This window comes from Centroberyx gerrardi, chromosome 21 (genome assembly GCF_048128805.1).
Source record: "Centroberyx gerrardi isolate f3 chromosome 21, fCenGer3.hap1.cur.20231027, whole genome shotgun sequence".
NCBI lineage: Eukaryota > Metazoa > Chordata > Actinopteri > Beryciformes > Berycidae > Centroberyx > Centroberyx gerrardi.
In genome coordinates, this window is record NC_136017.1 from 6530180 (window position 1) to 6548233 (window position 18054).

Consider the following 18054-nt stretch of genomic DNA (forward strand, 5'->3'; position numbering starts at 1 on the left):
TCATAAAGAAAATTAGGACAGAGGAAAATCTGAAGACGTAACTGCATGTAATTTGCTTTTTATAGAATTTCAATTTTATAAATGTGCTTAATCTCTGTAAAATGCAATCTATAAATATAAAGTAATAGATCTACTATTACTTTATATTTGAAACTCCTATTCGAGCCAAGCACAGAGACAATCTGAGAGTATGCATAAATTATCTTAAAGATAGTGAGATTAAGCACAGTGACATCCCATGTCCAAATTACTTCATGTATGACAAACCATTAACAAAAGGAGTCATAAATGTTTAAATGACTCTGCATTAGGCTCGGTACAAAATGAGCCATTAATAATTCAGCTACAACATGCTGCAAAAAGTAATACGAGTGTCCAAGTCTAATGGGAGTACAACCGATACGAGCGCCGCCGACTGAAGATTTGAAGGACTGAGTCGAGGGAGAGGGAGAGAGAATGATAGGGAATAAGAAAGAGAAGAAAGAGAGAGAGAGAGAGAGATTGATAGATAGTTTTACACACACACACACACACACCACTCACCAGGTTCTCGGGGCTGTGCAGTTCGTGCGTGGTCGAGGCGCAGCGGGTGATCAGAGACTTGAACATGCAGCCCACCACCACCGCCTCCATGTTCTGGGCCAGGGACTTGTTGTCCCCCGTGGTGAAGTTATTCCCGAAGCCCGCTTTGTCTGGAAGCAACAGGGAGGCGGGAGAGACCACGGATCACACAGGGGGTGGTTTAGTCAGCGGGGGAGAGAACATTACTTGACTGCTGACCAGCTGAATATAAAACAGTGAGCCCAAACAACAGGGAGGGGAAGGAGGGGGTGGGGGGGGGGAAGGAAAAGGGGTTCAGAGGCACAAAATCATAAGCGCATGGGAGGAGGAAGCAAACTGAAAGGGATTCTGGGTAGGGAGTAAGGAATACATGCAAGTGACTAAGGCCTGCTTTTATACTTAGGGGGTCTTATTCTCTTGGTCCAGTTAGATGATGCTAAGATCTTACTGTCTATGGATAAAAAGATGAGCTAGACTATAAATAAAGACCAGATTCAACCACACAGGTCTAAATTTGGGAGTTGCAGGCGAGATTCATCACCTTTGGACAGAGTGAGGGGTGCAGAAATGGAAGCGGTGCCTAGGGAAGGGTCTGATCAGGTGAGTATATTCATCTTAACTGCTACTATTATTGACTGTTATTGATTATTGATCATGTGTATCTACCGATGTTTCTTTTTTTCGCCCTCCTGGACCTCTCACCTGCACTGCCGTACTCTGCAAGAGAAAAGAGGCGGGGCACAAGTTGATTGACGTCAGGCCGGCACAGACATGTACGTGGTGTCAGAAAGGACGCGGCACCCCACCTCCAGAAGGAGGTGAACTTGAAATGCATATACACACACACACAGAAACACACACACTGACACCAAAAACCAAACAGGGTGCCCTGTGCACTTTCCTAATCAAAACACTCATCGGTTCAGTAACTTGCCAATTGTATATTGTACATTAGGAATGTGCTGATTGTAGTTACCACGTACAAAATGCTTGATATTTCAGTGCAAAACTGAATTGGCATGTACAATATGTCTCAATGCTCAGCGGTAAAGCCATTGATTGGGCAGAGATGTGATGGGCGCAGCTTTGGATTGGCAAGTGTACAGAATGGATGAGTGAGTAAGGAAGGGAGGATTCAGCTGGTTGAGGCGGATGGAGGGAGGAGGGGACGATGGAGGCGGGAGGAGGAGGACGAGGAGGGAGGGACACAGCAGAGCAGAGACAAGTGGAAGGACGAGGGGAAACACAGATATCAAACGGAGATAGCGCTGGAATGCAGAGTCGAAGTGCGAGGTGAGACAGCGGTAGTACAATTCAGCTTTGTGAACCAGAGAGCAAAACATCTGTCTGCTATCTGTCAAAAATTTGACATGTACAAGTTTTTAATCTTGTGCCGTACTGATACTGTGATGCAGCACCCATGTTAGACCTTCGAGTGTGATGCAGATTTTAATATTATTACAGTTTAGTGTATTATAGTTGTAAATATATGAAGACCAAACATAGTAGAGGCTGCTGGAGTGTGTGTGTGTGTGTGTGTGTTTGACTGTATAGGTCGGCATGTACATAGGGTTATACCGATATATTGGTTTACAGGTATAAGAGTCAGATATTCAGTGTGTTCCACCTCTGATATGATGGATATGATGCAGTATGATTGATTATTGATCATCTATTGTATCACTGATCAATACTACACTGGATGTCTATGGGAAGTCCATAACCTGAACTGATTCTGATGCAACATTTTGATCAGATTCCACACAAAAGTATGCGTAAATATGCATTATTCACATTCACATATTATTGTTATTGTTATTATCTTGGGTTTTAATGGCGATTTTTAGTGTCCCATGGTCTAAATTGCTGTTAAAGAGGCTTTTCCACCCTGACAAGAATAAAATTCTAGGGAAAAAACACTGAATCCTTGTAATTTATTGGCATGAAAATGTTCAAATAAAGTAAAAAAAAAAAAAAACATTGGCTATTGACAGCTTCAATCCAAGAATATCAGTGTGGAAAACCAATGTCGGTCAAACCCCGATACACACTACGCGTACATCTGTTATCTGTGTGTGTGTGTGTGTGTGTGTGTTTGTGTGTGGAGGGGTTAAGCATCCGCATCCAGTCCCACTCACACACTTACTATCGGTGATGGGCTCCATGCAGAAGCCCAGCAGCGCGTGCAGGAAGTCCACGATGTTGTTGAGCGAGTCTTTGTTGACGTACTCTCTCATTGTCTGACGAAACTGCACCTTGTCCAGCTTGTACAGGTTGGTCAGACAGTTCTGGGCCTGGGTGGGGGACGGGGTGGGGGTTTGGGGGGAGTGGGGGGCAGGACACGTCAAAGGGAAAAAAATCTCACTGTGCATAATAAAAGATTTACATGGAGCAGTGTTTCAGGCCGGCCTGCTTGGTTTCATTATGCCTGTTCCCAAAATAAGTCTGTGAGGATGTGCTATTTTTATCGCTTCCATCGCTTTATTGATTTTCATGAAGGACATCAAAAAGACATCTTTCTCCTTTACTACTTAAGTCAAATGATGAAAATATCGCTTAACATAAAAAAATAACCACGACCCCATCTGCATCATATCAGTGAAGTTATGAAGTCAGCCCAGTGCTCCCTGATATTCGCAGTATCTGAGGATCCATTTCGGTTTCATGAAACTTTTATTACGCAAAAAGGGCAAAACACTGAATAATTGATGTAAAAAAAATAAAAAAATACATGTCAGGCATCACAAACGATGTGGATTTGTGAAAGCTGCAAAAACACTCCCAGGGGAGGGTCAGCGGAGGTGAAGAGAGGAGACTCACCTGCATCCTGAGGCGGTCTCCTGACAGGCCGCGGTGTCCCTCTCCACAGCCGTAGGCGCAGCCCAGAGACTTGACTATCTTTATCAGCATGGTCAGGGCCAGCCGGTGGGTGCTGAGGCCAGAGCCTTCCTCCTGTCCACAGGGAAGGAGGGAATGAAAGGCACAACCAGCACCAGTTAGCAACTTGGGCCACATTGGAATTTTAGTGATGTAATACATTTTTTGGAGGCAAAAATATTTGTATTAATTGAGTTAAACCTCAATGGGTGGAGTCAAAAAAACAAAATTTTTCGGAGTGCAAGGTAGCTAAGTGGCAAACCTGAAAGGCAAAGAAGGAAATCTTTGTCAAAATATAAATATAAATATAAATGCTAATGACTTATTTTTTCATTCTTTCATCACCTCATGTTCTCGGAATCCCAGCTAGCTAAGTAGCTAACTAGCTTACCTAGCTAGCTATAGGCTAGTTTGGCTAGTTTGAACTTGGAAGGTCAGCTAGGCTAACTAGCTAAACTAGATAACTTAGTATGGATAGATTACAGTTAGTAGCAGAGTGCTAAACTTCATAATATTAGCTTCCTCCTCTCTTACTCTTGTCTTTTTCACTGGGTTTCAGTCTACCATGACTTTAGAATAAACTGTGGTTCTTTGGCTCCGCCCACTGAGGTTTAACTCAACCAATGAGATTATTTGTATAACTATGTTTGTACAACTAAAACTTTAATTTGCATTTATAGGTATATTTCAGCTATGTTGAGTTATGTAGAGTGGATTATATATCAAGTATACAGTATCTCTGTATGGTATTGACACACTGACATACAATTGACATACAATCACAGTAAATAAAGAGACTATTGATCATAAATTAGAGGAAAAATCTCTGAAATCAATTACGTTAAGTGGAACACCCAATCCTTTAGCAAACACAAGGACTGACTCTTCCAACTCCATAACCCAACACACCTTGCTATCATTATCCTTGTTATTCTTCACGTCATCCTTGCTCCCCTGCCCGCTTCCTCCACCACTTCCTCCTCCTCCTCCTCCGCCTCCATCTCCTCCTCCTCCGCCTCCTCCCCCTGCGCCGGCCCCTGGGACCGAACCCCCTCCCTGGGCTCCTCCCCCCAGGCCCTGACCGGCCGGGTCTTTGGGCCGCGCCTCCTGGTTCTCCTTGTCGTCGGGCTTGGACAGCTTCTTGCCCATGCCGGGCACCACGCCCAGCTGCAGCAGGCAGTCGATGATGTTCAGCGCCACGTCGCAGATCCTGGAGCTGATGTCGTGGCTCAGGACGGCGTACAGCGCCCGCAGGACCGCCTGGGGGGCGAGGTGCAGGGGGGGGAAAGGTGAAAGGTCGTTCATGAGGGAGATATGAGAGTATGTGTAGTAGTGTGTTGTATTTTGAGTTTAAGTGTACAAAAAAACTCCAAACTCTGTGAGTATTGAGACATGAAGCTGTCATCTGGTTAATTTCTGCTCATTTATTTTGATTAGATGGACTTGAAACACTTGAGATATGTCTCAGAAAAGGTGGAATCTATGTACAAATGGCAGTTTTTCTGGGCAACTAGAATGTAGGACAATGAAATTATGTCAAATCAGTCGACTGAGGAACCACCTGGTAAGTCAGAAAAGCTTTTTAGCTGTTACCACTAGAGTTTGCAGGACCATGACTGAGGAAAAAAAAAACAGCATGGAAATGAATACTCATCAAGGACATAGAAAAAAAGGCCATATAACTGCATACAGGACCAATTCTCCATTAACTATATTTCCCTACAGGGATCATTTAAGTTTCATCAAATGAAAGACTTAAAGTCACTCTGAAATGAAAAATGACTTTACCTCATTCTATCATACCATATACCTATTTGACAATTTATGCCTAAAAAAAGTAAAAAATCTATATTTTTTATTGTAGTTTTAAATCAAAATCTCATTACTTTTACTTCCTGGAAAGCAAAACATCTTGAGTGGTGACTTCATCATGTACCAGGAGGCGTTCACAAGAATTTCAACCAATAAAATCACTTTCAAATTTGAACAGTCCCGCCCCTCTGTCCTTCCCTTCAAAAAAGTGTGATTCTCTTCCTAACTGAGCTCCCATTGGTTCACACTTTTGTCTGCTCCCTCCCTGCGTTACGTCCCACCCCCAACATCCCGCTCCACCAGGAAATACATCACATCAAGGAAGCGAGATGCTCTCAAAATGCAGTTTCGCTGTGACTGTAACGGCCTCACTCACGGTGAGGTCCAGCATGCCGTTCTTCAGGATGAAGTTGTTGGTCCCCTCGATGTTCTCGCCCTCCTCCAGACAGGAGTAGTTGATGCAGGAGTCGGTGAGGCTGCGCGGCAGGTTGGCGCAGGCCAGCGGCTCCACGGGGAGCTCGGGCACGGCCGCGGGGTTGCACAGCTTCTTCATGTGCTCGGTGAAGAAGTCGGCGTAGCCCACGTTGAAGGACGCCACCGTGGTGTTGAACGCCGCCATGGTGATGGTGGAGATCTGGGAGCGCACTGCGGGAGGGGGGAGACAGGAGGGGGGAGGGGGAGGTGAAAGGAAAGCACAGATGGAGGGACGTTGTCATGCGTCCTGTTTACCGAGGACGCATATGGGATCCACATGCGGGACGATGAACGAGGAGCTGAATGTTCTGCTGTGTTTATTTTCGTCTCTGCGTCTGGATCCATTTCTTTTTTTTTTTATTCTACAATTTGCTATTCTGTGTATTTCCATTACGTTCATCTGTTTCATTTATCCAGAGTGTATACTGTATGCAGGGTCGGGGTCAATTCATGAATAAACTCATTCATTCCAATTCAACTGAGGAACTGGAATTAGAAGTTGGAAGTTGAATTTAATTCAATGAAATTCTGTGAAATTCCTTGTTTTTTTTTGTTTTTTCTTACCACATATCTGAGATTACACACAGTGTTATACATTATCAATACTGCATATCATAAAAATGTTAAAAGAACCTTTCAGGTAGTATTTGATGCAGAACATGTAATCATTAACACATACATTATGATTGAATGTATTTGATTAGTTTAAGTGTCTTTTATTTGATTGATAATGTTTGATTTATAATGTCAAGGCAAACTCTCTTAGAAGTGGAATTTCATGGAATTTAATGAAATTCACATTCTGTTTTCATAGAGCTGGGTGACATTCACATTCCAATTCCAACTCCAGGACCTGAATTGGAATTTACCATGTTGCATTCTCAGTTCAGCTCATGAATGACCCCGACCCTGACTGCATGGTTTCCTCTATCCCACTGATAATCTATCATATCAGAATCAATTCTATTCTCCGCTATTGAATTCTGCTGCTTCTTCATGGCACACTCAGCATTGTGCGCTGCAGCGTGGAGCGGAGTCTAAAGCCTGCAGCGCTATTACTTGTATGTAAATTAGTATTGTTATGAGAATATTACTGTTATGTAATCCTGTCCTATTTCTGCTCCGCTCAGCAGCAGCGCCAGTCATTCCTTTTATTCTAGCTGATGGTTGTAATTGATTGTTTTGTTTCTTTCATTTCACAGCGGTTTGTAATTTTTTTTAACTTCAGTATGTTTCTATAAAAAGCGGACGTTTGCCACACACTTAATTTCTTTTTCCCTGCGCTCCTCCAGCATCTCTAAATGCTACAGCAGTGCACAGTGCAATACACACACACACACACACACACACACACACACCTACACACACACACACACACACACACACACGCACACATATTGATTATTATATATTCTGTTCAGCAGAGTTGTATAGATGTCTAGTCTTGAGAAAATCTTTTTGATGTATTGGACTTGTCTTGGTCTGTAGTTTTATTGATATTTGCTTTATTTTCCCCAGTACCACAAACAATTTAAAATTCACTTCAAACTGTAACAGACCTCAAACTTCTATTCATTGATTAGTTGGAAATTGAAGAGTATATATAGAGTGGTACAAAGTGGCTTTGCAAGTAGATTTACATCTCTGTTATTCCCACCCATCTAAAATGACTGTAAATGCAATTTGACCCAGGTCTACTCTACTGAAATTGTGCTTCAGTTGTTAAAGTCTCAGATGCTTAACTTCCTCTCTCTATCCTTGTCTTGATCTCTTTCCTTTCTCTATATGTATTTGCTGATTCATTGACAGATTGATTTGTTTTCATAATTTCAAAGAAAAGTGATTTATTCTCACTGGATGGGTTGGATTTGCCTTTAGAAACACCTTAAGCATTATTTTTACATTCGGAAAGAAATGTAGTTCAGTTTATTGTCTATTTTGGTCTTGAGCTGGACTCTGTTTGCTCTGGTCTCGGTCTTGACTTGGTCTCAGCTGAACCTGGTCTTGGACCTGACTTGGACTCGACTAAGTCCTTACCCTCTTTGACGGTGTTGTCGCTGTGGCTGTTGGAGTGGTCGGGCATGTCTCTCAGCAGGGAGTGGTGGGAGTGGGAGTGTTTGGCGCTCAGGCTGTCTGCGTCTGCAGCCGTGTCTGTGCTGCCCCTCCGTGTGAATCTGCCTATAGGGAACGACGCAGCAGAAAAACACATCAGGTTGAATCACACACGCACACGTATGCGGGCACACACTCGATAAAAGTGTCAGCTCAATTTATAAAGCAGCCGGAGAGAGAAAGACCAGCAATTAGACGGCTGGAGAAACCGAGCTACAAGAACATTTTGCTGCTGTTGTGTGAAAAGCTTGTAACTCCAATTTTGGGTGTATTTATCCTGTATCTATTGTGTATGTCCAGAAAATTCCTTCTTAAAAATGGAGGCAAAGTAATTCAGCAAATAGTATGGTGTAAGAGGGCATTGAGTTCAAGAAAAGTAGGCTGAAAAAACTCACTAACTCCAGATAATAAAAAATGGTCTTTGTGCCTTCAGCGAATTTTAATCACACTTCTCAGCGAGAGCTAATAGGAAATACCAATGTTAATGAGCCGACCTAATTCACCATCTGACAGGCCGTATCTACACAGAATCCTATGACTCATCTAACGGGAGCTTAGTGGACAGCAAGTGGTGGAAAAATAATGAGTCTAAGGAGGGGAAGTGGCAGAAAGATAACAGCATGCTCTCTGTTCTGTGACATGCTGTATTCATATCATCATATTTCAAACTGTATGGGAGATGAAAAGGTTCAGGCTGATGATTGAGATTGATACATTTTGTGAGAGTTATGGACAAAAGCAAGATTTACAAACATATCTAGGGATCAGGCACTAAAGATTGACGTTTTAACTAAGGAAAAAGTTAAGGTGATATCTAATTTCCTGATGATTTCACCTGATGATTTTTTCAATTCTAGCTCGCTGAAAAAATTGACAGTCCATAGTTGTTGTTTATTTTTCAAAAGAGCACTGACTGAACAGATAATATATACAAGGATGGACGGATCTTGTGACAGACAAGCCAACAGAAAATCAGATGAAGCCTAAATGTCCAACTCGTCTTCACAAGGAATTCTCCGCTCTCTTCTTCAGGACTCTTGTTTTTTATTTATTTTACATTTAATAGTAGTTTAAAGGCTTTATGTAGCCATTTTTAATTTTGTCAGTAAACATTTGAAAAACACATATTTCTATCCACAAAAACTCCATAACTGAGGTAAGATAATTCTGGATTCTGGATAATACACTTTACTTCCATGCCAGCAATCATTTTCGAAGAGCAGGCATCATTTTTCCCCTCCAGATGGTGGATATCTCAGTTTGGAACAAAACCATTCATTCAATTCTACCACCAAGTTACTGGTCCTACCCATGATGGTGGCCTGCCAGCCCCCGCGGTCCAGGGTCCGCCGGTCGTCTCCCAGGCCGGAGAAGCTTCCGAAGGAGAAGGTGCTGCGGGTGGGCGAGACGTCCAGGTGGTCCTCGTGGAGCAGGAAGGGGACGCCCATACGCCGCTGACGCTTCTTCCCCGTGTGGTGGAAGGGGATGGAGCCCTTCCTCTCCCGGTCCTCACGCCGGTTCTTGAACTGGAACGGGAGAGGAGACGGAGATGGGTGTGGATTTGAGGGGAGACAGGGGGACGTTAAGCAATATGTTACCGTGTTTCACATCGACCAGTAACTCTCCTCACTCTCTCTCATACCTGCATACTTTTCTCATGTAAATGTATGTGTTTTCTTTCAGTTTTGCCTGTGAAATGAGGGAAACCGCTGAAATGAAACCTATACTCTTGCTACAATGGCAAAAAAATAAAACTAGCTGCTGGCTTTGTTGTGTTATCCTTGGTAGAATTTAAGGAGTAATGTGTGCAATATGGTCTCCAGTCAGAATAAATCAATAAAACTTTTCTTTGAAATTATGAAAAAAAAAAAAAAATCTATCAATGAGGCAAGAAATGGATATAGAGAAAGGAAAGAGATTGAAACAGGGATATAGAGAGAGGATGTTAAACTGAAATTAAACTGGATTTGCCACACAATACATAACAATGAGTGGCAGGAAATTAGACAAAAATTATCCAAAATAATTTCAGTCCATTTAGTATCCTACTTTTTACTTGTGGTTTATCTGACACTCCCTGACTTGTCCTGATCCAGTAGACAACATCCATCTAGTACTGATCCGATGAAGAGTTGCATAAAAACGTCATAACATTGGACAGCAGACTCAGACATGCCAGACCTTCTTGAAGATGTTCATGCCCAGGTCGGAGGACAGGTCTGGGACGGCCTGTCGGCGGAGGTTGGTCAGAGACACTTTGGCAAACGTCTCGCTGCTCAGAGACTTGCCCTCCTCGTTGCACTTCAGACTCATATCCTGCACAGAAGACAGAAGAACGCATGGATGATGTGACACTCAGGACGCACATCTGCGAGATCCTATCCCATGAAACATCTTGTGACCCCCTGGGGGGTGCCGACCCCCAGTTTGAGAACCACTGATTTAGACCGCAAATACATAGTATGCATTAAACTGTTGTTGTGGTCAAAACTGGTTGTGTTTGTTGACCACAGAACTGGTTGTGGTCAAAAAGTCAACTAAACTACCAAGGGAGCATTGATCTACTGTGGGTATCTTTATTAATATTTAACTAGCCTCTCATGAGACCAACATGCACTGCAAAAAAAACATCATTTAGTCTCATATTCAGCCTTCCAATCTTATTTTTCTTAAACCAAGAGAAAAATTCTGCCAGTGAGGTGAAATAACTCCACTTGTTTCCAATGCAGCTTAACTTGTTTCAGGAATGTTCTAGAATTGAGTGTCAGTATGTTGAAACCAGTCAGAATAAGGCAGATCACTGCACTGCTATCAAGAAAATGACACTTGATTCTACAAAATTCTTGAAACAAGTTGATTGTGTTTGCATTGGAAACAAGTGAAATTATCGAACCCCATTTGCAGAGTTTTGTTCACTTATTTTAATTAGATTTTAGGACTCAATAACAGACTATAAATGACTTGTTAGGATGGACATGTTTTGCAGTGTGATTCCTCCTCACTGTCCTTCTGCCAGTACCTGTGTCTTGTGGGTGTTGACCAGTGAGGGCGTGGCGGCCACCATGGAGCTGCTGCGCGGGCGGGGCAGGGGCGTGACCAGGGGCTCCGGGGCGCGCTCGGGCCTCTCCTCCAGGATCTGCCTCAGGCGCTGCAGGTAGAACATCAGGGCCCAGTGCACGCCCTCCTCCGTCCAGTGGGGCTGCAGCAGGCAGCGCAGCACCGCCACGTCGAAGTAGGTGGCGTAGCGGGCGCGCTGGGCCAGGGAGGGGGGCAGGCCGGCCGGGGCTGACGTCCTGGGATAGAACACAGAGGGGGAAGAGGATGTTTATAATGGTTTAATCTCTCACATTATGCTTAGTTGCTGGTTAATTGTCCCATGCGGGATAATTAAAGTGCTGTTGCGTTGAACTGAATTCAGCTTATAGGAGAGGGAAGGGAAGGACAGAGGAGGAATATGTGAAGAGTTTGTCTTGCAAAAGCATATAAGTCCATTTTTTTAAATTTTATTTTTTATAAAAATAAAATATTATTTATTTCTATAACTCATTTTTTATTTATTTCTATAATTCATGTTTTGATTTTTTTCCAGGTAATATCAATCAAAAAATCAAACTAGTAATGCATTGTCACTAGGCGATATCGGCTTTTGCCGTTTTTTTTATTCAGAAAGTAGTTCATTTTTGTTTTTTTCAGGAATGACATTTATCTGTTTTTGCAAATGTGTAGAAGTGGGAAGGACGACTATGGAAGAAATGGAGGTATGGAAGATGGGAGGAAAGGCAGAGGAGTGGCATGGAACAAGGGATGGAGGGAAAGGAGAGAAAAGCAAAGGAAGCAGGGGAAAAGGTGCAAGCAAGATGTATGGAAAAAGAGGGACTTATTGAGCGACATTATTGAAAACGGATTAAAAAATTGGTGCATTTTGAGCCGTTTGAGTGCTGGCACACAACTACATATTAACATAACAATTACCCCGTATCCTGTCCATCCCCTGTAATATTAGTGTGTCATCATCTCCCGCCACACGGCTTCATTAATAATGCATCAAAGGAGGATGGTAAACAAGGGCAGAGCCCCCCTCCAGCATCATTGGGAGAGCAGCAGGGAGAGAGGGAGCCTCGGCCTACGTGAGTCCACTATAAATAAGCTGGAATGAAGGTCAGCGGTTGGTGAGCTGCAGAGCGTATAGCGCTGCACGCTGAGGGGAAGATATTGATACTAAGAGCATGGAGAGAGAGGGAGAGAGAGAGAGAGAAAGAGAGAGAGAGAGAGAGGGAGAGAGAGAGAGGAAAGAGAGAAAGTGGAAAGAGAGGAGAAGAAAGACAGGAGAGAAGAGAGACGAGAGAGCAAAGAGAGAGGATATAGGGAGAAAGGAAAAAGAAGAAAAAGAGAGGAGAGTGAGAAAAGACAGTGAGAGAGAGGAAAGAGGCAGAAGAAACGAGAGAGAGGATAGAGAAGAGAGAAAAATAGGGAGCAGAAAGAGAAGATAGAGAGAGCAGAGAGAGTGGAGATGGAAAAAAGAGCAGAAAGAGGAGAGTGAGAGAAGATGGAGTGTGTGTGTGTGTGTGTGTGTGTGTGTGTGTGTGTGTGTGTGAGAGAGAGAGAGAGAGAGAGAGAGAGAGGCATTTAATCTTGGCTGGTGTATTAAATCGAGCTGGAAGAGACGGTCAATATCTACATGAATCGCTGGGAGAGAGGACAGCAGAGAGAGGCTGTATCACGTTTCACTGTCTAGCCAACACACACACACACACACACACACACACACACACACACACTGCCTGCTGCTGTTGTGACAGGTTGCCACGGAGACCGAGTGACGACAGCCGCCCCAGGCCCGCGGAGAGAGAGACAGCCCAGCCCCCGACTCCATGCGGTAGGAGAGATGCAGCAGCCAGCGGTTGCCATGGAAACTGCCTCAGCATCAGCAATGCTCTGAGATGCGGCGCCGGGGATGAGTAAGCTGCATTAATCAGAGGGCCTGACGGCGGAGATGATTTTATCTCGGTCGTACAGCGCAGAAGTGAGTACAAGAGGGTCTAAGTGCAGAGCAAGAGCAGCTGCTCACTGCAGAGTTCTGGCTGAGTCTCTCTCACACTGTCTATAGAGACACAGTCATCCACCTCAATTCACTTTACTCACCTTTTTATTTAAAGAAAAGACTTTACCCACTGTTTTAGGCTGACATAAGTCTTCATGAAGTGAATTCATAGTAGTTAATGTAAATTATAGGAGGATAGGGACTTAAATTAAATTAAATTAAAGTAATAATCCACAGGTTTTTCATATTAATAAATGTGATTTTGCCGGGTCACAAGATGATCCATGGGCTAGGAAAAAAATATTTCTACTATACTAATTTATGTTATTTTTTTGCAGATTGAGAACATAATGGTAGTGATTCAACCTATAACCAGTTCATGAAATCTTTTATATTTGCTGTTCTAAACACCTATGCAGGGATCCCTTATATTTCCTATAAGAAATATAAGAAGCCGCAGTCTATGCTGAGTGCCTTTATTCTTACAATATGTTATTACTTTAAATTAAAGCATAAATTGATTACAGTTTTGCTTCATGTCTGTTCGCATGACAGAGTATCACAGACAATCTAAATGAGTGGCTTGGATTGAAATCTGCTGTACTGGCCAGCGGTGAAGCCTCGCCTCTTACTGGATCTGCACAATATGAATCCACAACTTTCTGTGAGAGAAATTAGAGCTTCTAGTCACGTCTCCTCAGATGTCAAGACTCTCTCTCGCTGTACGACTTGTTTACATTGGGCTCGCTTCCTTCCCTAACCCTGATCTCATGCACATACACACAAAACTACTTAATATTCCCACCAATGATGTAGAAAGCAATTAATCTGCCTTTGTTGAGTGTGTGCAGAGAAACAATAGGGATAAATCTCTCCCGATGGGCTCCCTTCCCGCATTGCCATGTGACTGCTGCAAAACCGTACCGCTGTTTGAAGCGTATGAGGCTGAGGAGGAGGAGGGAGGGGGCTTATTTTGATTCAGAGTGCATTGCTGGTAGTCACAGGGATCATGGGAAGCGTCTGAGCGACTCGCGTGGTTGTCAGAGCCAGTTGAGATGAGCAATGGACGGCTTATGAACCTCTCCACGCCTTCACTCCCATTCACTCAGCCTAGTGTCAGGGTGATTCAGGATGAAGTGGTAAAAACACAAAACACCCACATGGGATGTAGCAAATGTACATTTTTTAACCTTCATTTATCCGGGGACAATTGCCAAAGCTTGGTTGCTTTTTTTCCAGTGACATCCTACTTCACATTCATACTGTTTCACACATCCAGACCTGGGAGCTGGCCAGTATAACCACTAAACAGTAAGGTGCCTTGCTCAAGGGCACCTCAGCAGTGGTTGTTGAGGAAGCACTACTCATTCATTTCCCCCGCCCACATATTTCCAGCCAGTCCTGGGCTTCAACCCGGCGATCTTCTGGTGACAAACCTGCTTCTCTAACCTCTAGGCTGCCACCGCCCACACACACACACTTATGCACTTGGCTCTAAAGCATGTAGGAGGGCTTTTACGTATCTGAATAATCCAGCATTTTTGCATCACTCGAAGCATCCAAATTATCGCACTTCAGTTCAGGTTTGCATGATCTTGGATCCGCAAAACTCTTCTGTACAAAGTCCAATTCTGAATATGGACGATTATCGCTCGCTGCCAACCTGGCTGGTGAAACTTGCCCGTGCCAAAGCGGGCACAGATTGAGTTTAAGTCTGGCGGCGAGGACTGAACCACGCCAGACTTGCCTTGGGCGGACCAAAATCAAGCCAGGCCGTGTCATGCCAGGCCAGGGACACTGCCAGCATTAGACATGTAGCACATTACTTCAGCATAATTAACCTTGTTATGTGGGCAAATGTCAGATGGGTCTGCTAAAGCTCAAGCAAGAGAAGGCTGTGTGTGTGTGTGTGTGTGTGTGTGTGTGTGTTTGCGTTTGTGTGTGTGTGTGACTGAGAACACAGCGCTGCTTAGAGCGACACATTACACAAGGGAAGGAGGAGCTATTCATATACGCGCGCTCTCACAAGCTAGTGAGCCAAGCTGTGCTGTGTAGTGTGTTTCGACAGACGATGCCACGGGGCAAAATGTTTAGCCGTCAACAAGATGATTGCACCGGCTCTGTGTCATCGCGGGTCATTTGCAAATCACTGCACTTCTGCGCCGCTTCGACGCACAGCTGACATCACGGGGTAAATGGCAGTCAAACTACTTATCGATCGAAGATTTGACCGAAACAAATCTTTGCAGCAGATTCATTTATTGATCAAATGACACGATGAATCTCCGTGGTAAGATGCTATGGGGAAATGAGGCCGGTTGACGTTGCATCAGTCAATCTCTACACATCTATAACTGGCTTTTATCAATACACAGGATCTGAGGTAACAAGCCTTTGTGCTACTAGGGCGTGTTTACTGCAGGCTTGTTTGATGCAGTTTATTCCAACTCTGGAGCGTTTATTCCTTTAGTTTTGCTTGTTTGGGCAGGTGAGAATGACCACACCAAGCCAGAAAATGCAAGTCTCTGTCCTCCTCCAAGCAAACTGCAGTGCCCTTCATTAGGCGTGAGAATGTAATCCGAACCAACTATTGGAAATGACCCCAAAATGTAACTTCATGGATATAAGGAGACAGATGTTGACATCTGACAGCCAGCAGTTACTCTTGCTTGGAAAGCCCAGCATGACAAAATGAACTGAGGGCAAACTGCAGTCTGGACTGATGCTCATATTCAGCTATTTCTTCATATGTTCTTAACTGGTATGAACAGCAGTGAAGGTCAATTACAGCAAAGAGTGCAGACAAGTCCATCATGCTTAACTAAAGTTACAGGGACTGGACTTGGATTTGTTCTGACATCTCTAACATGGCAGGATGACAGGTGACCAAAACTCTGTCCAATAAACAAGCTACTTGTGAGTCCATGTGACTTTTGTTTACAAGCCCTAGGTTGCTTGTGATTGGGCAGCATGAATCTAAATGAACCAAATACAAAAATGCAGTACAGTCAACTTTTCCACTATGGACCAGAGCAAAGAAAACAAACTGTAGGTGTGATCGCACCCTTAGAAGAAAGGGGCGAATAGGTGAAAGTAGTGATGTCACTGTGGGTATCAAGCTCACCCCTCCCATCCTGGATGTCTTTGTTCCATTTAGGCCCATGACACCTCCTTAACAAATCAAAAATCAATGACCTGTACTAACTAGCTGCTAGCTATCTATTTGCTTGAGGGTGAATTGATCAGCGCTGCTCACTTTTTCTTGGAAAGCCCTTTGACCAGTGGGGGTTGCTGGGAAGGGCCGCCTTTCTCCACCGAGTTACCACGACGACAGCTCTGCTCTCCAGCCCCGGGGGAGGACGAATCTGATTGGGCGGCTTCGCAAACCACCTGGAAGCCCTGTGGGAAGGAGAGAGAGAGAGAGAGAGAGAGAGAGACAGATAGATAGATAAACAGGCAGGAAGACAGGCAGACAGACACTGATGATCAAAGGCTGTGAGGCTGTGTTGAGGTTGCGTGAGGTTGCAGTGAGGTTACCGTCGTGACCCTGGCTAAACACGCTAATGCTCCCGGATGGCTGGTGCTAATGAATATTAGCAGCCACCCGGGGGGATGTGAGAGGGGGGAGGGGAGGATGTATCTGCCTCCTGCCTGAACACATTCAATCACCGGGGGGACACCGGTTGCCAGATCTGGCGGGAGCCAAGCTGAAAACCCTCACTCACCATGGGACCCGGGTTGCCAGATCCACAGGGGCTGCACTGGTTGTTGACTGGGGAGTTCCTTTTTGCTGTCGAGAACAGGCGGAGCAGATTACATGTCTTCATTATGACTGGGCGATTTGAAAGATATGAATTCATAGCTGCAAATGAGGATGTTTCACCTGTCACGATGTTGCGAACAGGTTTGATGAGCGCGGTGAAGGCAGGGATGTCAGGCTGCCGGTGCTCCCACATCGGCTGCCATATGACCAGACCGCTGGCCAATCGGAAGGTCAGGTCAGACTCCTAGAGGAAATGACACAATGTGACATTCAGAATTAAGAATTCCATTTCGAGGAGAAGCAGGCTGGTACATTAACCTTGTAATTAATGAAGTGCTGCTTCCTCAGACATCCAATTATCATTCAGTCAAAGCTAGATGCATCTTGTAAGACCTCATGATAAACTTTTATGACATGTAATGCTGAGATATTATCATTGTGTAAATGGATCTGGATGATTGCAAGAGTACTACTGCTCTTGTAGCATGATCACTTACAAGGTACAGTAATTTATTGCTCAGTGGGGAAACACACAACAATCCCCAGAGAACTGAAACCCGACCCTCGCATCTGTTTGCACACAGATCAATAGGGGCAGTGTGTCAGTGTGTTGGATTGTACTAGGGTTTGATATGGGCTTTTTCAAGGCCAGTACCAATATCAGTATTTGTAGAATGAAGCTGCCAATAGCTGATATTCAGCAGCTTAAAATTTGACGTTTTTCATGCTAGAAAATTCAAAAAAACACAAATATTCAGTGTTTCCCCAAGGATTTAATTCTTGGTACAGTGGAAAAGCCTCTAAATGATTTGCAATTTTTAATAAAAGGCTAATATTAGCCCAACATGTCGGTTTACTGTCTAACACAAGACACAAACCTTAATCCGATGGATGAGTGGGGCGAACAGGAACACAAACAGCTCCACGGTGGCCATGCTCTTGTGGAACAGCTTGGTGCGCGCGTGCTCGTCCTCCTCCAGCAGGGAGCCGCTGTGCCGGGGCCCCGACCCCCCAAGGGCCGAGCCCGAGCAGGAGCCGGGGCCCCCCGGGGACGAGCCCTGGTTCCCCACAGGCTGCAGGAAGGCGCTGCTGCTGCTGCCCGCCGACCAGCCGTGGCCCAGGCTGGGCTCGTGGTTGCACTCCTGGGCCGCCTCCAGCAGCATCCAGTGCAGGGTGTGCAGCAGCTTGGTCTCCGCCACACCCAGCTTGTCCTGGTGGCCTGCCAGAGGTCAAAGGTCAGCGGTTAGTGGTGACTGCAGCTTAGCGAGGTGATGAATGGGCTCTATTGACTGAGTGAACCTTGAGTGTTTGAGCCTGTGTGTGTGCGTGTGTGTGTGGTATTGCATATTGCTGCTGTTGTGTGAAAACATTGTAGCTCCAATTTCGGTGATTTTCACGTTTTCACTTCAGTTAA

The 18054-nt window shown here is 44.5% G+C and overlaps 1 protein-coding gene across 1 annotated transcript in view; it reads right to left on the reverse strand.

Annotated features, from left to right (window-relative positions):
• The window catches only part of unc80 (unc-80 homolog (C. elegans)), a 61098-nt gene that overhangs the window by 41121 nt on the left and 1923 nt on the right, over positions 1–18054 (reverse strand). Inside the window, exons 4-16 of the mRNA XM_078291239.1 lie at positions 17519–17859; positions 16761–16884; positions 16603–16667; positions 16134–16276; positions 10856–11129; positions 10018–10152; positions 9146–9362; positions 7762–7902; positions 5627–5895; positions 4348–4698; positions 3382–3513; positions 2708–2855; positions 544–692 (exon numbers count right to left, since the gene is read on the reverse strand). Coding sequence (XP_078147365.1) covers positions 544–692; positions 2708–2855; positions 3382–3513; positions 4348–4698; positions 5627–5895; positions 7762–7902; positions 9146–9362; positions 10018–10152; positions 10856–11129; positions 16134–16276; positions 16603–16667; positions 16761–16884; positions 17519–17859 — 2489 coding nt within the window. The remainder of the gene's footprint in view (positions 1–543; positions 693–2707; positions 2856–3381; positions 3514–4347; positions 4699–5626; positions 5896–7761; positions 7903–9145; positions 9363–10017; positions 10153–10855; positions 11130–16133; positions 16277–16602; positions 16668–16760; positions 16885–17518; positions 17860–18054) is intronic.